This window comes from Protomyctophum bolini, assembly GCF_963924005.1.
Source record: "Protomyctophum bolini genome assembly, contig: SCAFFOLD_292, whole genome shotgun sequence".
Classification (NCBI taxonomy): domain Eukaryota; kingdom Metazoa; phylum Chordata; class Actinopteri; order Myctophiformes; family Myctophidae; genus Protomyctophum; species Protomyctophum bolini.
In genome coordinates, this window is record NW_027665875.1 from 2069 (window position 1) to 27500 (window position 25432).

Here is a 25432-nt window from a genome sequence, read left to right on the forward strand (position 1 = left end):
GTGTATTCTGTTTACCATGCAGTGCAGTTAACATTCATTCACTTATAGGCCTACTGTGCTTAATTTCATTTTTAGCCTATAGGCTACCTTATACTTATAGCCTATATGTATAGGCCTATTTGTGACTCATATTACTTTCTTTCACTCCACTACATTGCTAAAGTATAAGCAACATTATTAACCACTTAAAATGTGGTATAGTAAGTTCTGCAACCTCACAAAGAAAATCTGTCACTTATTGATATTTTTTGTTGAGGGGCGTTAGCTCCTATGTCCAGCTTTGAGGGTTTGTGTAAAAAAACACAAACGTTGAAGACAAAAGTGAGGACGCAAATTGTGATTGGCCAGCATGAGATGATGTATGATTGATAAGAGCGCCCCATTCACTTCACACGGATGTGATTTTTAAGTTTCTGTAAAATCTGTATTTTTTTTTCTATCTTGAAAATGTCTAACTTTTAATACAGCATGCATTGATATTAAAATAAATTTTAATTAAAAGCATATTATTTAGGCCTATAGAAAGTATAAGCTTAGTTATAGCTATATACTCCTATATGTATAGGTTACTGAGCGACTTGTAGTTTATATAGGCCTAATATTTGAAATAGCCTACTTTGACTCATACTCTCATAGTAGCTAGCTGTCCCCACCACACAGTTCATACTACACCTATGAATCACAGTCACAAAATAAGAGGATGGTTGTTTACATAACAACCATCCTCTTATTTTCGGACTCCTCCCCCATCCTCTAGTTTTTGTTGACAGTGCAAAGCGATATGCCTACTTTCCCAGCAGCTGCATGGTCTGGCTAAACATGTTTACTAAAGCTCAGATTTAATCAAAAATAGATTCTACATGGCATGGGCGATGTGTTGTTTACCCCGTGTGTGACGGTGTGTCATTCATCAACTGTTTTTTACGTCCGGAGGAGCGTCATGTCCAGGACGTCCATCTCCATGAATGCAGGCTTCAAACGCGCCGCCGTGTAAAGTGGGCTATTTTTTGACACAGAGTCTGTGTGGGACTCCCCGGTTTCCCAGCAGCTGTTTGTTGGGGCGCATACCCCTAATCATAGCTGTCAACTTGTCAAGTCTCATAAAAGGCTGGTGTGGTGCAATCATTCGGTCCATTGCTTATTGAATAAAGAACACTTCCATGTTTCATTGGTCAAAGAGGTGCGAGTGTTTATTTCTGTTTTGAAAGAGAAACCAACAATAATGATAAATATTATATTATAACTTGAACTTCTATAAACCGAGGTTCCAAGGCCAACACTATACTAGCCTATATGCTGCGAATCCTGCCTCTGCAAGTCTGCATGCGCTCCCCCTACAGTACCAGCACGCCATTGGTCAGATGTAGAGCTTGTCCCGCCGCTGAGGCAGCGCATATGGACGTGTGATTGGCTTCACTGGAGCTCAGGCAGTGTGGGCTGATGGCTTGTTTCATGAATATGCATAACCTGTCGTTCCACTCTGGGGCCTCGCCCTGTCTTACCAGCTTGCTCATCGGAACAGAATGTGGGGTGCGATGCTGTTGCGTCAGTGATTCTTTCAGCGGAATGCATAGGCTGATAGGCAGTATACAAAATATGCCAATATATCCTCGGCACTAAACAGCAAGGTAATTTATTGTGTGTGTATATATAACATTTCATACAGAAAGCAATCGCTTTAAAGCACGTCGAAACTGTATCGTGCGCGTAATTACGCATGGCGTAGCCTGCATTCGAGGGTTGCAATATTGAATAATTCAATGTTACTTTTACCGGCATATGATATACGGGGATATACATTTCGTCCAATTCGTTGTATAGTGTTTATTGTAGACTTACTAGCCTATCTGCAATCTCAGGAGTTGGACAAAGCCTTCTTGTTTAAGCCACTCCTCTTCATAGTAACTGTGCCAACATATTTTCTGTGTGCTATTTCAGGTCATTGGAGTCCAGTTTCAACAGAGGAAGAAAACCTTGACAAACAGGTTCTGGGTCCGCCCTTGAGTCGAAACCACCTGCTCTATAAGAACCTCACTCAGAACACAGACAATCAGAAACGCAAGAAAGGACTGCAGGATAAGGAACCTGCAAGAAACAAGAAAATAACTGCCGAACTATATCAACTCAAGTTCGCTTTATCCTACGAATTACCAAGCAACCAACCAATCTCTGCTGCAGCCGAATATAGACGAGAATTAGGAGGAATACACCCCGTGCGCATTTGACAAGCAAGTCGCGTCTTTCTTTCTAAAAAAAAAAAGAATCAATTCTTGGGAAAAGAACTGTCACCACAGCCCTTCAAGATGCAGATGACAGAAACACCCATCCTCCAGAAGAACTCCCTGTTCAACGCCATGAACCGCTTCGTCGGCGCCGTCAACAACATGGACCAGACGGTCATGTTGCCCACCATGCTGCGGGACTTGCCCGTGGAGGAGGACAGCGAAATGTGCTCCCTGAAGTCCGACGACGGCGACGGGGACGCGGACATGTACAGCTACTACCAGCTGCTCAAGTCCATCCGACGAGACATCGAGTGGGGCGTCAGGTGCGCCGCGGCCGACCAGAGGCTCAAGGAGAAGATGACGGTCAGCCGCACGAGTTCGTCGGCGTCCTCGTCATCCGACTCATCTTTCTCGTCGTCGTTCTCGTCGGAGGAGGAGGAGGACGAGTCCGAGGATGAGGACTTGGAGAAGCAGTTCCAGTACCACCTGACGGGTCTCCAAGGGGTCCTCTCCAAGCTCACAGTGCAGGCCAACTGTCTCACCAAACGCTACAAGCAGGAGCTTGGCATTGGAGGCTGGGGCCAGTAAAAGTTACGAACTACAAACTTTCAACTGTTTGTGCTGATGATTTTTATAGTGGCTCCATGAAGGAGTCCTGATGAACTGAAGTCAGTTTATTATTATAGGCCTTTTCTACTAATGACATTCGTTTCACGATATTGGATGGTAGAAAAAAAAGACACCCTTGCATGTCTGCAAGTCTACGTGGTGTTGGTCTGCTAATTCTGTGGTATAGACTGCTAGGTGTTGAACCCGGAGTGTTCGGTTCAACAGAGGGGGTTAACACTTATAAAGCTATACTATGCCCAGGTTCCATTTCTTCAAATGTTTTGCACTCTGTTTACTTAATTATTACGCAGCGTGTCCTGTCAGATGCCATGATTTAAGCGTGCGTGATACACATATATTTATATACATTAATTTTGTATAACTTATTACCTCACACATTGTGTGTTTATTTCAAAGTAGCTTGCATGAACTGCAAGACCTCTGATTTTGAACGCCCCAGGCCAATGGGGAATATTGATGCAGGACTTAGCCTTGGAGTTGATGCTAATGATGTCAATGTTTCAAAATGTCTTTAAGTGAAACTTGTATAACGGAGGGAGGCAGATGCTTTGTCAAAGCTTATGATCTCCATATGCTTCATGATCAATGAACTGGAATCAGCTGATAATTCTTCTTCAAGAAGAATAATGAAGTAATTTCCATGAGATGTATTGTTGTTTTTTATTGTTATTATTGTCCCCACCCCTGTGTTTTGTTTCTACAACCAAGGTATTACTGGAGATATCCTAATTCCATTCTCGGTATGAGCAAAAGCTTTTATATGGTTCATGATTTTGTACTATAATGTAAATTTATGAAATAAACTTTTATACAAATGTCATCTTTGTAATGCATGTTTCATTCCACAAATACAGTAGGCCCAAATGAGATAATTACATGTAAAAGTTGCCTCTCAACACTGGATGTGCAAGTTGTTTCACCAAGTTCACGCAAGTCTCTTTAGCACAGGGAATGCTGATTCATTATAATAGTTTAATTTCCCATTTATACAGTTGTCAACACAATTTGTTTTAGGATCACAGGAAACAGCATAAAAACCCACACATTAGCATTTGTTAGCTTCTATAATTTAGAACAGATGGAACAACCCTGTGTTTATTTATAAATGCTTAGTGAAACTTAAAAATAAAACAATTTCAATGTGTATAGGCCTATACCAAAGGAACAGGCATGCATGTGGCTGTTCTACCTTATTACACTGATTGTTAATTCAGGGAATTCAGTGTTTCAAGTCATTTTTCAATTACCGTAGATTATACTCTATATAATTGAACTCTATATACAATTTCCAAAAGGACGTTGCTTTTTAGTAGAGGATAAAGAAACATAACATAACCAACTGTTTGTCCTTGTTTGGCAACATGTTTATATGTATAACTTATTTCCCCCCAATTAGTAGTTTAAAAAAGAAAAACATAAATATCTGTAATTGCAATGGTAATGTAATCTATAACTAAACAACTCTCAAAACATTCAGATGCTTTAGAAAGAACAAGCAGGTTGAGGAATGTTGCTTGACAGCAACAGCAAGACCTACTACAGCTTTGTGACTTTGACAACACCTTGCCTTTGTTCTTGAAAGTTGTTCAAGTTGTCGTAAATAAAATAAAAACTATAGCAACGTGCCTCTTTTGAACTAAAATGCATTTTTGTTTGTGTCAGAGCAAAGCAAATTTTAAAAGCATATTCATGCATCTTCTAAACTAAAATTGGATCGTTTGTGTCATGATCAAAGCAATACAAAAAAGTAAAGCGCAGGTTCCTGCAGGGAAAAAAAGCCTGCAAACTATATTTCTGCAAGCATTAGCCGCATTTAATGAGATTATTACATTTAGTGTATACTGTATCTGCACATATGTCATTTCTTTGTAGTCCATCTCCATGGAAGTGAGAGTGACATGACATAGTTGCCTCGTTACTCATTGTTGTTGGGGACTGTGATACTGCCTCAAAGGCCACCAATAGCAATGGGTGTAGCTGGAGTTACAGAATCACAAAGGGACATGTTGCATGCAACCACATAGTGACATAGGCCTACTGTTTGTGCACTCTCCCTATCTGTCTCTCTCTCTCTCGCTCTTACGCACGCACACACTCACACTCAGGCACGCACACACTCACGCACGCATGCATGCACGCGCACACACACACACACGCACACGCAAACACACACTGTGTCTCAGTTTTTTTTTTTTTTTTAATGATTTGTACTTTATTTATTTTCTTCAATATGTAAACATTGACAAGACACAACCAAAGAAATAGACAAAACAATACAATACTACAGATGCACAAAAAACGAAACATAACAAAATAAATAAAACAATACAATACTACAGATGCACAGAAATATCCCGCAGTCCACCCCAGCCCCAATTCCAGACATAGTTCTTCAATATATTTTTCCAACGTTGCAGCTCGTTCAGAGCTCACTCAGAGCTAGAGTCCTGATACATGCATATGGTAAAAGCCCCATTTTGAGTCTCTCAGTTTTGTTTTTGAATATATGTTGTATTTATCAGGGCAGGAGCTAGATTTATCAAGTTCACAATGAAGCCAATTGATTGTATTGGCACATCCCAGTCTCAATAAACTTGTGTTTACAAAACTGACAGTCTAGGATTGTTTTTCCTCCTTTTGTTTTCCTCCTCCACTATTGTGTGGCCTGGGCCTGCTCATCATGTTGACATTTTTCTATTCATAGTTAGGAGGACAAAGGTGACATACCTTGTTGCCTTTGATTGTAGATAGGTCTACGCTTTAAAAAACACCTAACAAGATAACATAATGATCTCCAAGGCTTGTTTACGCGTCAACCAGGCTATACTGCATTAATTTGCACATGAATTTCCATCAAAAAATTATGTGCACTGCCTTTTGTGGTATGATGCTCAAATCTAAGTCACAGCCTTTGTTTACTGGCCAGATTTCAGCTGGTATAGTAGGGGTCAGGGTTTTCAGACCAAGGACCCCTTAGCTGAGAGAGAGATGAACTATAGGGACCCCCTGCAGATTGTATAAAATGGTGTTGCAGATTAAATCTTTTCATGAAGCCTAGCTTCATAGACTGTATCTGTGAATTCATGTTTTTAGTTTATTTCAGATATTTAACCAAGACTCAATATTTAGTAAACTTGACCCTCAGAATAGGGATGATATAGGTTTGAAGTGGTTAAAAAAAAAGTCCATATCACACAAAGATTTGTGGCTGCCCCATCTGGCAGGGGCAGGTTATCCCGCCAGACCCCCTATTGAAGACCCCTGCATTAGTATTTGGATGGCTGGTGCAAGGAGAAGTCACCACGCTAAATTCTGAAGTTGTGGACATTGAAGTGATCAGTGTTGGAGAGGAACTGGCACTGTCAGATCAGTTACGCAACTTTTGGGAAATCGAATCCCTTGGAATCCACATGAAAGAATTGCATTCTGAGAAGGAAGACATGGCGCTACAACAGGCCAAGTTGCGTCTCTCACACACACACACACACACACACACACACACACACACACACACACACACACACACACACACACACACACACACACACACACACACACACACACACAAACATGTTTAAATTACTCCTAAACATTTTGCCAAACATCACATACTCTTACTCCCCTATCCTCCTGGAGACCTGTGCCCAGAAGGGCACTTTTTCTAGTTAATTTCTGCATCTCTTATAGGCCTACTGTACAGCAAATATTGCACATTTTACTCCATTACGATATTTGAGAGCTTTACTTTAGTTACTAGTTACTTTGCTTATTTAGATTATATAAAACACATTAGGCTATGTGATGAGTATTTTAGATATAGGTTGAGAAAGATAGCCTACAAGCAGCTGCAATATAATAGTGAAATTATAAGAAAGGGCTTTCTGCATAATGACTTTTACTCAATACAAATTTGAACAGCATTTAGGACTTTTACATAACTTGTAAATTGTATGCAGTATAGTTGTCCAAAAAGTGACACTCTGTGATGAGTGATGAGGGATAAATTCAAAGACAGCCCTGCCACAGAAAGCAAACAAACGTTCGTTCGCAAGAGATGTCAACAGTTGATATGGACCGTGTTTTGTCCCTCGTTGCGCACAGTAGGAACAGGAAGTAGCTTTAGTGTACATCAAAACATAAACATTTCCAACTTGCCAAGCGTTGTCTTCGCTAAAGCCTAAAGCCTTTGCAAAAAGGAATGGAAAGTATAAATCCAAAATCATTGAATAACGATTCACACTCCTGCGTAGGCCTATGTTGTTTTAACCCTGGTTCAGACGACTATCGATGTGTAAGTAACGTCAGAGCTGCTCCATTATCAAGGTTAGCCTTTTAGCTAACTGCATGCACACCCGCCGATACGCCGGTAGCTTAATTTGACTGATGTATTGGTCAGAGAGATGGATTGAGCGGTTGCATTCTGACAATCGGTGATTTTATTCTTGATGGAGGAGATTTATGTAAGGTCATCTAACGTGGAATTCTAGCCATGCTTCACATGTCATGATAGTCATGACAGTCATGTTTCAGGGCTAGTGGAATGCAGTGACTATAGTCTCAGTAGTCTGTCTTCGATGATTAAGTTAGTATCAATGCAGCCATGTATTCTTGAACGAAATTAACTACATGACTAAAATGGACAGCATGCCATCAACATGTGAACTAGTTTTATGTTTTGACAGCTGCTGTCATCACGGATACAGAGTGAGTTTGTTGTGTTAGCCTGACACAAGATAAAGCTAAGCATAGCTGAGGTCCTTATCATGACATGATAAGAATTGATAGTGGAACCTGTAAAGCAGGATGCGTGTGTGAGGTTTATGATAACATATCACTGGGTTTCAACCACAATTAACCTGAGAGGTAATAATGCTAGTTCTTGCCTGGTCACCATCACCAAATATTAGTGACAATGAACTTGAAGTGTCATACATATAAATTGCAATGTGTTTGCGATTGAACATATACATAGAAATTGTGCTGGGCAGATATGACAGATAACTCAAGCCTATACTGGTCGGTGTCATGACAGGTATAAGCTAGTAATCAAAATAAATGATGTACTATGGCTTATAGATCTTAGAGATATATTAGATTTTAGATCTGCTATTTTGTTTTTAACTCCTTCCTTTTAACTTCCTCCAAAAAACGTTATGAACATTTTTCAACATTTCAAAAAAGTTTTGCCCTAAATTCTGAAACCAGGCTGAGAGTGCTTTGTTAAAAGAGCGTGGACTATGAAGTGGAAATAATGAAATATGAAACTAAATTTAATCCAGCTGTTTTTATACAGAATGAATGGAAACGAGTATAAAAATGATTGCGATTAATGGCTCAGGTAATTGCCTAAAAACTCAGCTATGGCAGTTAAGACAGAATGGGACTCTGCTCTTAACCTGCTGTCCTAATAAAGTATTGGCACTCTGGCTATTGGCGTGTGCGGCCACTTAAAAAGGACTTTGGTGTGCGTTAGCGTCCTTGTGCACAGTGTTTCAGTCATAAACAACCAAGTAATGTCGATTATGTTGCTTATGTGTAGCATGCAGGCCGGGGCATTCAGTTTCAGTTAGTCACTTTTAACACTGAAGAATGCTGTAGTATTGCTGTCCTTGAATAGCACACATAACCACTCAGACTAGGGATGCACCGAAAGGGAAATTCTTGGCCGAAACCGAATACCAAATATAGGAAACAGTTGGCCGAATACCGAATATCCGAATATGATTAATATTTTTCCTACCATTGCTGTCATGGCCGTACCTTAAAGCTACCTGATTTATGGCAAAATAAATGGTTATGGCAAAACTTGACTTAAATAATAATCACTATTATGGGTCCATAAAACATTTATTCAGCCCTTTTGAATGCATTAATTGCATACACTATTCAGTGATATATGTTCTGCCTATTCGGGCCGAAACCGAATAGGCCAAAAATGCATTTTTAGCCATTTTCTGCCGAACATTTTCTGCGGCCGAATATTTGGTGCATCACTAGTTAAAATAGTATGTTTATACAGAGTAAGTAAAGAATAAATAATCTCTCAATCACCTGGTAATGACTGTGACACAGTCCTGTAGTTGAAAGGTCAGAAGTGCAGTCCTAGCAACCACAATGTTTCCAGCCAGACGGGTCTAGTCCAGAATGCCACCTAAGCACTATATACTTTGTTGTACAACAAATAGCGAAAATAGTTGGCCTACAAGCTTGTAGATGTTTGGAAATTTTGAAAGATTTAGAAAGCTTTTGCCTATAATGCCATGTTGAAAGTGGTTTTAACATACCGAATATTCGGTGCATCACTAACTCAGACTGACAGACTTGCAATCACTCACATCACTAATTGAAAGCAATCAATCACACTCTCCTCTGCTAACGTTAACCTAACCTAGATACAAATGCTCCCATTAACAGACCTACATTTATCAGAAAAGCACATTTTCACTTCATTTGTATCACATTTAATCTGAAATCTTTGATCACTTCGCCCAGTATTTGTCAATGAATAGGAATCTTTCTGTTCCATTTTGTTCAAATGTTTTAGCCACTTGCTAGGCAAGTTATTGAAGGTTGATTGTGAACTCATTAGATTCCTATTTGCCACTCAACTCCTGAAAATGAACAGCTATACATCAGAATTCTGCTATTTTGTCCACAAAGATCGTTCATATTTGTTGCAATTGGAATGGCTCCTGGTTGGCCCAGTTTAAAATCTATAGTTTCTTGCCATCCTGGCATTGTTTATAAGTTTTGTGTACATTTTGATTCTGTTCGATAAAAACAGAAGTCATAATCGTTTTGTATGTTTCCCTAGGCTAAAAGGAATTGCTTTTGTGGTAATTTTGTGTTCTGATTGAGTCTTATTGGATACTTTCCAGTGCACTTAACTTAATCTTTTATAATTAAGTGTGTTGTTGTTGTTGTTAGTATTATATTTCAGACCTTTTATATACCCAAATCAAATCATCCTCAAATCATTTTCAGGTACATTTGATTTCAATCATGACAGAAATATATGAATTCACCCTTTAAGGCACTGAATAATTTACAAGTTAAAGTTAGTTACAGTAAAGTTAGAGTAATAAAATGATTGTAATTCAATCTTTTCTCCAGGAACTATTTTGGCTAGACCCTTTCAAATCTCAGAAATCTGTGGTGCATGAAAACACAGCACTTTTATTTATTTATTTATTTGAGTCTCTGCAAGTTGATTTTCATAACCGTACTGAAATCAATGGGAAACAGCTTCCTCACAGATCAAGCAAACAATGGTGTGCTTTGGAAAATGGCTAGCAGCATGGTCCATGGATGGACCACACTGGTATGGTTCTGTAAGATATAGCTTTAATACATTTTACGATCAACTAAGCTATTTTGTTGTGAGGACAACCTAGCTTGAATTGACGGTTGTGGTCATGGCAGCAATCTTTGCATGGAAGCTTAATGCGTAGAACTCATTGATCGGTCTGAAAGTAGTCCTCTGTTGGAGAAATAGGGGTGTGTTGTTGTTGCGTAGGAGGTCACTGGTTCTGTTGCTCCGTGCTGCTGACGCTGGATGTAAAACTCGGCTCCTTCCCACTAGACCCCTCAGTTTGCCCAAGGCTCGTTCGCGTCGTGGAGCCTGTTTAGCAGAGATGTATCTCTCATTCCTTTCTCTCTCTCTCTCTGAGGCGCTCTATCGCTTTAGTTTCCAGGTTGGATGCTTGCCAAACTATTTACCTAGTTACTAGTTTCCTCTTGTGTGTCTTGTCTATAAAAACTGGTGTCTCCTCCGTCATCACATTTTCTTAACGCTTTAAGCTCTCATGTGAAACTTGACAGACATGATCATCAATTTACACGCATGCATTTTAAAATGGGTCATCATACAGTACAGGAAGTATCTGCCGTGTACTTATTAGCTGTTGACAATGTGTATATATATACAGTGATGTAAAGTAGGTTTTCAATGTAATGAGTCCCGGGATGCAGGGATGGTCTTTTAGATGAGTCCCAGGGACATTTTATGAGTCCCACTTAAAACGACGTTAGGAGTCATATTTTGCCATTTTTACAAATTGCATCATTTGACTCCCATTTCATTTTATATGGTTATAATGTGGTTATATTCATGTAGAAAAAATAATAAATGATTATTATAATTAATAACTAAAGCTAGCAAAATAAACTGGAATAAAAAAAACAGTATAGTAGTACAGTAGTGCATCGCGTGGATGCAGAGGTCGTTGTTTTATTGCGTCCCTTAACTGCGTTTTGGGATGCACCCTATTTTAATCTCTGTATATATATAGTCCTGCTATGTCGGTTACTATGAGTGTAAGCTCTAATGTCTCTGGTTCGATTCTTGGCTGGCCGGACCATTTGCTGCATGTCACTTCCCTACTCTCTCTTCATCTTTCCTGTCTCTCTCCAATTTAATTTACCTGGCGAATAAAGTCCTAGAAACAAGATTTTTTTTTTCCAGGACCAGGAATTGACAACCTTATGATTTAGGTTTAGGAGGTCATCTGCTGGTCTGTTGTCATAATCGTATATCTTGTTGCGTTGTTTCCTTTGTTCTAAATTCATCCGTTTGTGATTTATAGGATGTGATTCTGACGGTGAAGAGAGCTACAGGAACCTTCTCATTAGTAGGATGGTAAGTCTCTCTTCCGTCATACTCTTCAAATCCTTATTTGTCTTATTGACTTTTGCTTCACAAATTATATAGTTACAATTGTCCATCATTCACACCGTGGCCATTTTTCTCTTACATCATACTAGGGGGCCAAAACAATAATAGGCTCAGGCCCGTTCAAATACCAGGCTGCTTAACAGCATACAATTATGAAATATCTTTTTTTTTGGTCCAACAGATATTGCTTTTGGTATAGTACGTATCAGACCGGTCAGATGATATGAGATTGAATACAGATGCATATCCTCACAATTCCTCACATATTCCCAGTGTGACTGTATTGTTTAATAAACAAATGCTGGATGCTGGGATCTGACAAACCAGATGGACAGTGCAATGAGAGGCTTGACATACTGTACAGTACTTAGCCTACTGTCACTGTATTGAGGAATGAGTATCTAATTGTTGCCCCCTGTCTCCACCCCCCCCCCCCCTTCCATAGTTTATTCATGCTGTTTGTGATCTGGCTGCTGCGCAGATATCACTCCTTGGCCCAGGTAATTTGAATTGCATTTAGGCAAGTTTGTGTGAATGTGTATGTTACGCTTACGGGTGCATAGTGTGTGTGTGTGTGTGTGTGTGTGTGTGTGTGTGTGTGTGTGTGTGTGTGTTTCGCTTGCTTCGATGCCATAGGAAATGTGCTCAATTAGCCATGACAAATCTTGGCGTAATTGAACACAATTAAAACGCACAGATTAATCAATTATGGTGCTAATTGACTCGTGGTCTGTCCCCGATAATGATTGCAGACTCATGCTTTTTTCCCCTCTCCAAATGTAGAGGGTTATGATTCGGCCTAGATTTCACTTAAGATTTTTTAAATTGTCAGTGTTGCGGACGTCTATTTGAAAAGGAAAACAACAACAACAGCAAGCAATTATTTCTCACAGGAATGGAATGTTTCTTTGATCTAAACAGATTCAGACTTCTCGGACGTGCGCGAGTTGTTCCTTGAATTGCGATCCAGACCGTCGTGCCTTTCGTACGTTGCATGTGCAGGAACATGTGTGTGTGTGTGACTGTCTGTCTGTCTGTCTGTCTGTGTGTGCGTGCGCACGTACAGTATATAGCGCAAAGCCCGTCCAGCCAGTCTGTCAGGTTTAGCGGCATTCGCCCGCTATCCGCCTAATCTGAAGTAAATGACAGCTTAGCGCAGGGCTCTGACGGATCCTATTACCTCTGAACCATGGAGCGCTTAGAACCAGGTCACAGGGACCACGGCCTCACCTCCTCAGCTCCTCTCCTCTCCCCCCTCCTCCCCGCCCCGCACATCAACTCCCTCCGCAACCTCCATCCCCTTCCAAAGGTTATCCGTCAGTCGATAGTCTTTAGTGCTCCCTGCCCTCCTCGCTCTTTTTCTGCCTCTCCCTCCCTCCCTCCGTCTCTTCTGGTGTCTACCCCCCCCCCCCCCCCCCCCGCCCCCTCCTCCTCCTCCGCCATAGCCTTGGCAGGGCCGTCGTTGGACACAGATCGATCACAGGCTGTGTGTGTGTGTGTGCGTGCATACATTCGTGCGTGTGTGTGTGTTTCAGTGTGTGTGTGTGTGTGTGAAACCAAGGAATAGATTGTGCCTCGCTTTGTAAAGGGCCTCTGTGGATAAAGTGAGGTGAGGGTATCTCTAGTATAGCGTAGCCTACATAAAAACCATGGCAATACAAAAAAATAATATTGAAAAAAAGTATACGTGTTACGGTGTGCGCACACACACACACACACACACACACACACACACACACACACACACCTGGGTTTCCATTAGCCAATTATATTTCAGGCCATTGACAGCCATTGAAATCACATTTTACGTTTTTACAATGGCTTATATATATTGACAGGTGACTTGTTGCTGCGCTGCAGTTATGTGCCTGTTCGTCTCACGAGTCACGACGGTGTCGCGTGTCGAACATATCGGACCTACAAGCTCACATCGCAGCTGCTTAGTGATGCGTTGTGAGCTCTGATATTTTGGTCACGCGACACCATCAAGTGACGAAGCGTAAATCAGGCACTACACAGCTGCGGTTCTACTTCTGATCAGCGCTGAGTGCAGGTCTTCTTCGTTTGCTCGGTTTGCTATTATGTGTAACAACGCATGATAAACAAATCTGAACCAACCCGGGACTCATAATTGACGATGATAAAACAGGGACCCGAACTTGTGCATACTAGGTTGTGGATATTATAAGCAAGCAAAGGGACAACTGCACTTGGTGAAACAATGCAGGCACGTTGAGTATCTTCTTTGACATCATGATGAACTATACATTAACAAAACAAAAGCTGATGATGTAGGTTACTGTGTATTTAGGGCGGTGAACGAGGTGTGAAGCACATTTAGCCTGGTGTCTTCGACGGAGTTGCGCAAGGAGTTCACGCATCCAAAAAGTGAGGTGGCGGCAACTGTGTTTGTATTGGCCACACCATGACGTCTCGCGCTGCCATTCGATTTACGTCACGAGTGCTCTAAACAAACGATGAAAATTAAAACCCATTTCCCTGCCTCCATTAAATAAAAAGCCCATAGATTTGGCGCCATATGACGTACATTTCAAAAGCCAGAAAAATAATGAAGGACCTATTCTCATTGGTGTTTTGCTTGGGCCACTGTCTGTCTGTCTGTCTGTCTGTCTGTCTGTCTGTCTGTCTGTCTGTCTGTCTGTCTGTCTGTCTGTCTCAACCCCCTCTTTCTCTCTCTCTCTCTCTCTCTCTGCAGAAGATGATTCTGAGCCTGACAATAGCGGCCTTCTTTGACAGTGTAGCGTACGTAATGGTGAGTCACTCTGTCTCTGATTGTACACACACACACACACACGCACACGCACACACGGTGCACGCACACACACACACACACACACACACACACACACACACACACACACACACACGCTGCACGCACGCAGGGCATAATAACTTGTTTCTCCTCCTCCAGGGGGAGTCTCATCTCAAGGGGACACTGTGTGACTTCCAGGCCTGGTGGCTCACCTACTTTGGTAAGATAACATCCCGCTCATGATGACACACACGCGTTCAATGCTCACGCATGCACACACATACACACACATTCAATACTCACGCACGCACGCAAACACACACACACATACATAGGGCTGTCATGATTACAAATCTTACTTGACATTGTCATACAAATAATAATAACGATTTAATTGTGTTTTTTGGCATTGAACATTGTGATTGAAATATACATTTCTGTTTGGCTTTCATGCTTCGTAAACAAAAGGTGCACAGGGCAGATATGACAAATAACGTTATACTTCATATGAATAGGGGGCACGGTGGCACAGCCTGTAGTGCTGTCACCTCACAGCTTGAAGGTCCGGGGTTCGATTCCCGCTGGGGACACGTTGGGCGCTGGGGGCGTGTTCTCTCCTCCGTGTGTCATCAGTGCCCATACCCGAGGCGGGGTTGGCGAAAGGGCCTTTCTGTGTGGAGTTTGCATGTTCTCTCCGTGTCCCCTAGGGTAGGTATACCCTCACAAAAAACATGCAGTAATCATGGTCTCTAAAACTACCTCCCCATGGCCAGCCGAGGCGCCTGATGGAGGGGAAAGGAACTGGACGGAATAACGTGTTCCTTCCACATGCTACGTCCGGCCGGGGAAACTCCCCCCTGTCAGGTGAAAAGAAGGAAGCTTGAGGTCAGTCCGCTGCCCCCCCCAGGTTGGCAGAGGAAGTGTAGCGCCCAGGATTACATTAGATAATTGACACTGGGTGAAAAAAATGGCCTGCAAAATTGTGGGATAAAAATTATTAAAATAAAAATACTTAACATGAATTGTGGAAATAGATCTGCTATTTCCACTATTTTTTAAAACTCTAATATGGAAATGATTGTGCCGGTTAATATAATTATTATCTTGAATAGTTGTGATTAGATGTTTATGTAATAATTGTGACAGGCTTATGCACGACACACACACACACACACACACACACACACACACACACACACACACACACACACACTAAAACACACTCACACACCACTGGTCCGAACACAGCAGCCCAGCTCATCACCATGGACAGATCGTAAGTGTAAATGTGTCTATTAGGCTCTCTGCCTCTTGTTGAAATTGCCACCCATTAAAGCCACGATTAACGTAAGGATTCTTAGTTAACCCATTCTGACCGGGAACCCATTTTTGTGTTAGCATCATGTTATGCTTTAGCTATTGAAAAACAGCAGATCTACAAGCTCATAGCGCGCCACCGAGTGGCGCGCTACGAGCTTGTAGGTCTGCTATTTTTGAAAAATCGAAGAACGACTGACATTTTTTAGAATCTGATCTCGGGTCAGAATGGGTTAATCAGACCAGTGTGTGTCCAGTGGAAAACCTCGTATGAATCTGATCTCAGGTCAGAATGGGTTAAAACTGTGCCGCTAACAAGACACTTCATTTTGCTATTTTATTGGCCTCTCACAAACCCCTCTCTCTCTCTCACACACACACATGCACGCATGCACACACACACACACACACACACACACACACACACACACACACACACGCACACACGCACGGCGCAGGCACACACAGAAACAGGACATTAATGTACAGTAACGGTTCCTGGTCATCGTTTGTTACCTCCGTTTTTTCATTCACTCGACAGTCAAGCCGAAGAGACTCTGACTAGCCTAACTACTGTACTATATTAAGCATGTACGTATATTAGGCCTGTCCCCGACTAAGAATTTATATAGTAGAATCTGATTGGCCAAAAGATTTGACTGAGACATTGGCATTCGAATCAGTCTGATCAGTCTTGCGTATAGCCAGACAACTTACTAATAATAATAATATCATTAATCACAGGCTGAAAGCCTAAGTCAGGCGTTCAGAAGCCCTTCGACCAATTTTCTTTAGTGAAACTATCAATTATTTATTAAAAATACTCAAGTCAAAATATCCTTTTTTACAGTGCAGGGCTGCAGGCAATTAAAGCCTTTATATCAGAAAAAATGTATCACCAATATGTATATATATATTAAAATGCCTGAGGGCGAGAAGCAACCATGCCCTCGTGTACGCATCCGCCTGGGTGACGGCAGACTGCTGGGCGAGTGCTGTCACTTTGGCATGTGGGGTCAGATCAACATATGGAATTAATTCTGTACTGGCCATATATGGAGCGTATCTTGATTGTACAGGGTTTGATGAGGTCAGATCAACATAATATGGAATGTCAGAACAGGTCAGCTCCATATATGGAGATCTAAGGGCAGTATCTTGAGTGTTGAGAACTGTAGTTTTCGAGTTTGGTTGGACAGGTATCAGTCAAAAGGGAGACATCGAAGAGGAAGGACGGTGGGGTAGGATGAGCATATGGAATGTCAGAACAGGTCAGCTCCATATATAGAGATCTAAGGGTTTGAGGTTTGAGGACAGATGTAGAGTTGCTGGCTGGCAGGCAGATGTGCAGATCTAGGTGATGATCCAGTCTTCTCCATGTATGGCTATCCAGGGTTTGATGAGGTCAGTGTCGTGTTCTTCATATATGGTGGCGTGAGTGCAGTCACTGACATGTTTTGCAGGCTTTCATAGTAATCTGCGACATGCAGTCGCAATTATACCTTAGATGGAAATCCTTATATGAATATTTCACAAGAATATCAGAATACAAATGCCTTTAAAAAGTACTAAATGAATGAGGCACATGATGCAAGAAACTGAGGAAACGGGACTATGTGGGGCATCAGTGTTTTCTGGGATGTCTCCTAAGCCAGAGACGGTGTTTCCTGGGATGTCTCCTAAGCCAGAGACAGTGTTTCCTGGGATGTCTCCTAAGCCAGAGACAGTGTTTCCTGGGATGTCTCCTAAGCCAGAGACAGTGTTTCCTGGGATGTCTCCTATAAGCCAGAGACAGTGGGACTGGGCTGATATGAGAGCAGTGTTCAGAGTTTAGAATGACAAGAAAGAGATATGGTTGAGAGGGTCACGGTAGAATGGAACATAGTTCAAAAGAGTGTGGAGTTAAAAGGAGACTCCGATTGTGCTTCTACTAGGAGGCGAAAAGAAGGATATGGGCATGGTGTGGGCGGAAACTAACCTTCCATATTAAAATCGTGTTGTAACTTACTGTATGTATGAGCGAGCAGACACATGGAATTAATTATGGGCACATTTCCTTATAATGGTGACTCAACCGGGCAATCCGGTACAGTTTTCCCATGAGATTCTAACTCCCTTTTCTGTGGAAGTTCTTGATGACCGACTTCCCAGTAACTGACAACATTGACGCGTCATCATATGTCACCACGTCATTTACTGCATTGTTTCTCAACTTGTGGTCAATACAATAAATTGAAATACAAATCTTCCCTTTCCTACATTACTAAATGCATGGTCAGTGACTACATGCAATACCTTCACGGACCACCTGTTGAAAACCCATGCGCTAAACGGTTGGTCCCTAGCCAGTAACGGGAGTCTCCCCGTCTCCAGCTGGGGAATCGAAGCTAATGGAAACCGCAGGCTTTCTATTCCTGAAAAGTTGCAATGCAATAATGGAAGCCATCGTTCTCACGATAATAAAAATCTAAATATATTTAAAAAAAAATCTTGTCACTGGTGGACGGGTTTCGGAACTGCCCCCAGTTAGTTAGTTAGTTAGTTAGTTTCATTTATTGTCCACGTGTGGAAATTCGTCTTCGGTCTCAAACAGTAAAAAACAAACGGTTACAACAACAGCAACAACACTTAACACAATTATTTTCTCATGGCAAAAAAGTGCAGGACAACAGTGGCAGATACATTGGAAAAACAAACAAATCTAGCGAGACATGGTATCATTTAGTGCCTTAATGGCATTTGGTATGAAATAATTAAAAAAAATGTTACGGTTAGCTCTTGGTACTTTGTACCGTCTACCAGAGGGAAGTAGTTCGAACTCCCTGCAGAGTGGATGAGAGGGGTCGTTTGCTATCTTGATAGCTTTTTTACGAAGTACCTCCTTGTAGATACAGCCTAATTGTTGCTGTCTCTTCCCAATTATTTTTGAGGCTATAGGTTTACTATTCGCTGCAGCTTGCTTCTTCCTTTTACATTTAGATTGCCAAACCACATTGCCATGTTAAAAGTCAAGATTCCCTCTATCAGGTTTTTATAGACTGTTTCCATAATATGCTTGCTCACTCTAAAGGAGTTGAGCTTGTGTAGTAGGTGGAGGCGTTGGTTACAAGTTTTAAAAATCTGGTCAGTATTTTCACTGAAATTGAGTTTGCTGTCAATATAGTATTTAAAAGGGTCTACTACCTCCACTATTTGTCCACCAATTGTAATGGACTGCACAGGTTCCTTTTCATGAATGACAAGTTCTTTAGTTTTTTGTCACATTGATCCCTAAGGAGCTTTTATCGCACCAGTTCTGAAGAGATAACAGTCCTCCTAAGAGACACAGACCGAATTGGAAAAAAACATTTGTGAGGACCAATTATACGAAGATAGGTTGAAAAGTGGTCCTTTAAGGAAGTAGGAGAGGGAGAGATCTCCTCCATCTCTCGCCTTCTACTCAGTTCTCGCCCTTTTAACTTTGTCGGGTGACTGAGTAAGGAAAAACAAGCAATGTTGTCGTAACGGAAGGTTATTAACCCATTCTGACCTGAGATCAGATTCATACGAGGTTTCCACGGGACACACACTGGTCTGATTAACCCATTCTGACCTGAGATCAGATTCTAAAAATGTCAGTCGTTCTTCGAAATTTTCAAAAATAGCAGACCTACAAGCTCGTATCGCGCCACTCGGTGGCGCGATACGAGCTTGTAGATCTGCTATTTTTCAATAGGTAAAGCATAACATGATGCTAACACCAAAATGGGTGCCCGGTCAGAATGGGTTAATCTACAGTGTGTGTCAGCCCCACGGACCGAAACTGGGAGAAAAGTTCCACGGCTGAGGTGCCTGTGACGTAAAAGTTTCATGACATTTATTTTTATTTTATGACCTCAATTACATTAAAGCGCAAATAACATGCATTTTAAAACTGCTTTTAATATTTAATAATCATATTGTCTATATCCCTCAAAGTTATTTCTAATGGTTTGAGCCTCAATCACCACTCTGATATAACCAGCCTTGTCAATTCTTTCTGGACTTTGAAAGCAGTTTTAGCTGCAGTACCACAATGTCCTGAGGTGGAGAGGGTGCTGATATGCAGATTATTTAATATTTGAGTCATTATAATACTCATGCTAGATAAAACCAGGCTTGTTTCCATTCCATGCTAGCTTGGAAAATCAACAATGGTGGACATTGTAAACAAAGTGGAAATGCAAATTTGCAACTGAAGACTGAATAAAAGGAGGAATTATACAAAGTAGGGTGACATTGATGACATCACGATGAGGCCAAAATCAGTCGAGCTGTTTCTGAGAGCAATTTCCATTAAAACACCCATATGACATGAAGGCCTGATTGTTCAAAATTGGTTATTTGTGGGGATAGAAAACACACATGGGAGCCCCAAAAACACAAAATAAATTGAAAAAGTAGAATTTTATGTTATAGCTCCTTTAAAAAAAAACTGAACTTTGAACATTCAGTGGATTTTCTGTGGTCTGGAGCTTTCTCTGGCGTTTGGAAGCCTTCTGAGCTGCAATGAAAACAGGCAAAACAGTGAAAACGGTGCTGGCAAATCCCATTGACATACATATGGGATTTTCTGTTTCTTACATCACAAACGGCAGGAAACTCGGAGCACCTGTTTGAGCCAGAAAACGCTACACCACAGAAAATAGACTGAATGTTAAAAGTTCAGTTTTTTGCGTGCAATTGAGCTCAGAAAACCTAAAAAGATTAAGATCCTTTTATTTTTTTACAATCCACAAACACATTGTGTGCCCAGGACGTCTCCAGACTTATTTATAATCACCCCCTGTGGTGCCCAAGACGTCTTGGGACGTCTTTGGGAATCTTTCATTTTTTATTTATTTTATAAAAGAATCGTCCAAATCTGCTGGGCACTCTAGCGTCTTTATTCTGAATAATCCATGGGCATCTGTTGTGTTAAATGCTCTGCCTCCTGTTATAACCTTAGATATGTTTTGGATCAGTAAGCATTTTTACGTACAGTACTGTGGGTGAACGCACCGGTGTTCTAGTTGTAAGGCTCGATGAGTTCTTTGAGATACAGTGGTGCCTGACCATTGAGAGCTGTATAGGTGAGGAGGAGAATGTTTCTATTCTGTATTCTGTATTTAACCGGGAGCCAGTGCAGACACAAGGCCAGTGAAGGAGGGATATGATCTCTTCTTCTGGTTCCAGTCAGTACATGCGCAGCAGCATTCTGAACTAGTTGTAGTAGGAGCCTGTTTAGGAGTCTGATAATAACGAGTCACAGTATAGTCCAGCCCAGAGCCATAGTGTAAGACAGAGTTACGAAAACTCTGTTCACTTCATGGGGCCAGTCCAATGGCGGCTCTTCTACATAGACTTCTATTGAGAAAGGGGACAACAAATGGGGACAAGTCCTGGACCGGAAGTAGGCAGAAATGCCCAGCTTTAATGATCTTAAATCCCTTTATTTTAGATTGTTTTGTAGTAATCGTACAACATAAACACTATAGAGACTTTAGTTGTTACTGTACAATACTTTAAAACAGTTGTCGTGTTGCACACATTGCCGAAAATTGCTCGTTGAAAACAATGTATTTCAAACTCCTGAGCTTGCACTCTCCAGGCTGCTCTCCAGGCTGCTGCCTGCATGAACAGCGCTCCGAGCGCTCGGTTTCTGCCCCCTCAATATCGTAACTCTTCTATTAGATGGCTCTGGTCTCAGCCTAGAAGTAACACATGCGTGAACAAGTTTTTATGAACGCCACAACGTGAAGGCGTGATGTCCATAAACGAAAACTCGCTGTAGCCGGCAATTATGAATTATTTATAGTGTTCCGTCGCTTATCCTCCTATCTGAGTTCTCTATCCTGATTGGATAAAAATTGGTATCCTGAATCTGAAAATGCATTTTCTATTTAAGAAAGAGGCGGAGACACTATTATGTCTTGTCTATAGTTTATTTATACCAGGGGTCGGCAACCATTTTGAAATGCTTTCTATTTTCTTGATGGTCAGTGTGCCATATCAACATTACATTTTATTCTGACACCACATCAAAATGCATTACAGTATTTTCCAACTGATTTTGACTCCCATATGAATGACAACCTTATTTTTCTCCTCTTCTTTTGAAATATCTTCTTATATAACTTTAGGCCATTGTACTGATGATTAGACTTGGAGCAATAAACCACCGGAACCAGACTCCCTCCAAAGTCAGAGTTCAGAGTTCGAATGAATACTATATAAATTATGTGCAGGACGTAATTTTCACACTGATGTGAGGGGACTTAATTTGATTTTTAAAGCTTCTCTCACACTTATGTCAGTGTGCCAGTGTTCACCCTCCTCCCCCGTGCCTACGGTTCCCTACCCCTGCTCCATAGCAAGGAGTACTATATCAGAATATAGATTATAGAGAAATGTAACACTAGTTTTAACCAAACATCACTACCTTCCTATACCTTTTTAAAATACAAATTGCCAGTAGGGGTAGGAGACAGTAGTGGTGGGACAGGTTGGGTGGCGTGCTCAGTTGGGTTATATAATGTGTACTTATTACCTCGGTGATGACAGCGTGTGATTGGCGGAGTTAATGACAAGGTAAAACACACATGTCATCTCTCGGCTGTTCCCCCGAAGCTCACCGAGTGTTATAGGCGTGTGTGTGTGTGTGTGTGTGTGTGTGTGTGCGTGTGTCTTTGTGTCTGTCTGTGTGTGCCAGTGGCTGTCTTGTGCGACACAGAGAATTCTTGAGTATTCACCTCTGAGAATCCATCACTCTTGACAGCTGGCCCTGCCTGTCCTGTCAACTACACAGCACGGACACACGCGCACGCACACACACACACACACACACACACAGACACACACACACACACACACACACACACACACACACACACACACACACACACACACACACGCACACGCGCACACAGTCACGCACGCACGTGCACACACGCAAAAGGTTGTGAAAATGTTTTGCAAGGTGTAAAGACACTCTTCCCCCAGCTCTGCGGGGTGCATTCTTTCATCCATCCATCCATCCATCCATCCATCCATCCGTTCTCTTCCTTCTCCTCCCTCAACTTTGCTGCTGACGGACTTCCTTTACTGTGCTTCCTCATTTCCTCACACTTGCGTCATTTCACTGAATTCTAATCTCTCTCCCTCCACCACCCCCCCCTCCCCCCCCTCTCTCCCTCTCTCTTTCTCTCTCTCTCTCTCTCTCTCTCTCCCTCTCTCTCTCTCTCTCTCTCTCTCCCTCTCTCTCTCTCTCGCGCGCTCCCTCCCTCCCACCCTGGTGTTATCTCCCTCTGTTTTTCCATAGTTCATCATTATCTCTCCCTCGGCTTCCCCTCTCATCCATCACCATCAGCTACAGGTTTCCCTCATATTACTGCTGAATGGGCCCTCATTTATCATACAAGTGGAACACACGCACACACACACACGCACACGCACGCACAACACACAAACACACACACACACACACACATACACACACACAGACAAACATGCGCTGCTGCACACGCGCTCGCAGGTGCATGTTACGACGTGGTGGGAAGCTTTGTCGTTCGGTGACCTTCCTGTTTCTCGCCCCCCTCCTCTCTCTCTCTCCCCCTCTCCCTCCTTGCAGATTGGAGTGCTTTGGCCTGGGTCTGCCTCATCACATTTAACCTGTACCTTAACCTGGTCAGAGAGATACGCACCAACAGATACCAGATGTGAGTGGACCGTGTCCGTCCAAAAGTCAAAGCCATTATATTTAATGCCGTCCGGCTGGTGTTTTGCTATCGCCTCATGCTTGGGTGTGTGTGTGACACCATGATGATTTAAAATGACCTCTGTGTCAACAACACGGCCATTTGGTTTTGTCCTCTGGCTCTATATGGCTCTATATATGCAGAGGAGCTGCTCCTTGCGTTTGGCTTGACTGAGCCAGACTGAGTCTGTCGGGTGCAGCCTCCTCTTCTTGCACGTCTGTGTGTAATGCATGTCTCTTTCTTTTCCGCGCTCCGCAACCGAGCATAAATCGTCAAGCCCCGCTATCCCTGTATGTGTGTGTGTGTGTGTGTGTGTGTGTGTGTGTTTGGATTGCTGGAGCATGTGTCTCCCCCTGGAGCACTGACAGCCCCCCCGACAGCCCCCCTCCCTCCCTCCCTTCCTCTTCTTCTGTTCCAGACAGCCGACGCTCTAATTGAAAAGGGAGAGAGTGGCAGCCGTTAAGTGTGTGCGTGCGTGTGTGACGTGTGTGTGTGTGTGTGTGTGTCCGTGTGTGTGTGACATGTGCGCGCATGCGTGCGAGCGTATGTGTGTGTGTGCGCATGCGTGTGCGTGCCGTGCCGCGCCGTGCATCTTTCGCACTTTGCAGCTCTTTCTGTCGCTCAAACTCCCATGAGCGCTCTCCGGAGCGAGTGTGAATTTGTGTGTGTGTGTGTGTGTGAGATTTTCTTTTTTTCCCTCCTCTCCAAGCCCCTGCGCAGTGCTTTTGACAGTGACACATACATATTGAAAAAAATGGCTTCATGCATGTTGTGCGCAGAGACATTTTGTATGGGGGGGGCAAAAAAAGTGTCACACACTCTGGCTACATTGCATTTTTTGGTTCTCAGGCCTTCACAATCAAAAATGATTGTTGATTATTGTTAAATATAAGAAAAAAGCATATCTTGTTTGTTGGGAAGAAACCACCCAAAATGTTACTTTTTCAGGAAATAAAAAAAACAAAAAAAATAGAAAATCAGGAAATGAAGAAAACCTTATATTTAAAACGATGCAATACTGCCTCATGAAAGTTGGTATTTGTGATGTTATATGTTGTCAATTATACTCGCATGAGAGGGGGGAGAGGTGGTGGAGTGAGCTTCTTTAGCAGGTCCAACGGAGTTTTATCCGAAGCGCTTTTTAATGCCTTTCATTGGTTCAATATTTGTGTTTAACCAACACACAGACGTATAAAGGCTGTTCAATAGCATTGATTCATGAACAGAAATGATAATAATAATAAAGATAAATAAAAAATCAGTTAGGTGGTTTTCCGTCCCCGACTGCGATGAGTGAGACTGGAGTGAGAATGTGTGACCCTTTTTCCCTCGAGTCTGCTTCCCTTGATGGGTTGGGCGTTAAATTAACTAAGACTAAGAGAGTGTACAAATGGACTACTGTCTGTGTACTTTTCCATTATATATATATATATATATAAACACACACACACACACACACACACACACACACACACACACACACACACACACACACACACACACACACACACACACACACACACAGTATGCAGACGGAGTGTAGTTAGCCATTTTAGTGATTGAGTTTACACAGCTGTGTGTGTGTGTGTGTGTTCACACCTATTCTGAATATATGCTTACACGTATACTTTTCCCTATTCACACATACGGACGTGCATGCATCCATGCGTGTGTGTGTGACGTGTGTGTGTGCTTATGCATGAGTTTCTGTGTGTTGTTGAGCTTGCGGTTGTGTGTGTGTGTGTGTGTGTGTGCGTGCGGAGAGGGTCGGGGCTGGTAAAGTGAGGTGGCTCCCCCCGTGGGAGTCCCCCCCCGTCCCCCCTCTTATCGATTAGCGATAAGGCAGACAATATAATGGCGGCATAACTCAGAGGGGACGGCTTTACGGGCGCTGGGCAGGGGGGGGGGGGGGGTGCTGGGGGGGGGGGGGGGGGGGGGCCTGAAATCACTCAGCCCTCCCTCAGGCGTCGGAGCCTTATCAACAGCACGGCCTCTCTAGGGGGTCCGGGGGGGGCAGGAGGGGGGGTGCCACTCGCTGGAAGATGGAGGTCAGTGGTGG

General features: G+C 42.4%; 2 protein-coding genes across 4 annotated transcripts in view; both read left to right on the top strand.

Annotated features, from left to right (window-relative positions):
- Window positions 1-1947: 1947 nt before the first annotated feature.
- Window positions 1948-3675, top strand: mid1ip1a (MID1 interacting protein 1a). Its single transcript, XM_080794524.1, has one exon. The coding sequence runs from the start codon at window positions 2304-2306 to the stop codon at window positions 2811-2813; it is 510 nt and encodes a 169-aa protein (XP_080650650.1). The 5' UTR covers window positions 1948-2303; the 3' UTR covers window positions 2814-3675.
- Window positions 3676-6968: 3293 nt separating this feature from the next.
- The window catches only part of LOC308312134 (cyclic AMP receptor 1), a gene marked incomplete at its 3' end in the record, with an annotated part of 53703 nt that continues 35239 nt past the window's right edge, over window positions 6969-25432 (top strand). The window contains exons 1-7 of one of the 3 annotated variants that reach the window (XM_080794525.1): window positions 6969-7146; window positions 11441-11493; window positions 11975-12029; window positions 14246-14302; window positions 14462-14522; window positions 22938-22991; window positions 23247-23334. In XM_080794525.1, the coding sequence (XP_080650651.1) occupies window positions 7054-7146; window positions 11441-11493; window positions 11975-12029; window positions 14246-14302; window positions 14462-14522; window positions 22938-22991; window positions 23247-23334 (461 nt within the window). In that variant the 5' untranslated portion in view covers window positions 6969-7053. Of the gene's footprint in view, window positions 7179-11440; window positions 11494-11974; window positions 12030-14245; window positions 14303-14461; window positions 14523-22937; window positions 22992-23246; window positions 23335-25432 lie in introns of all 3 variants that reach the window. The other 2 variants (XM_080794527.1, XM_080794526.1) reach the window with 2 other exon arrangements.

What these genes read in the sequence shown, in the direction of transcription:
- mid1ip1a (XM_080794524.1), top strand. Translation starts at nt 2,304, where the DNA reads ATGCAGATGACAGAAACACCCATCCTCCAGAAGAACTCCCTGTTCAAC.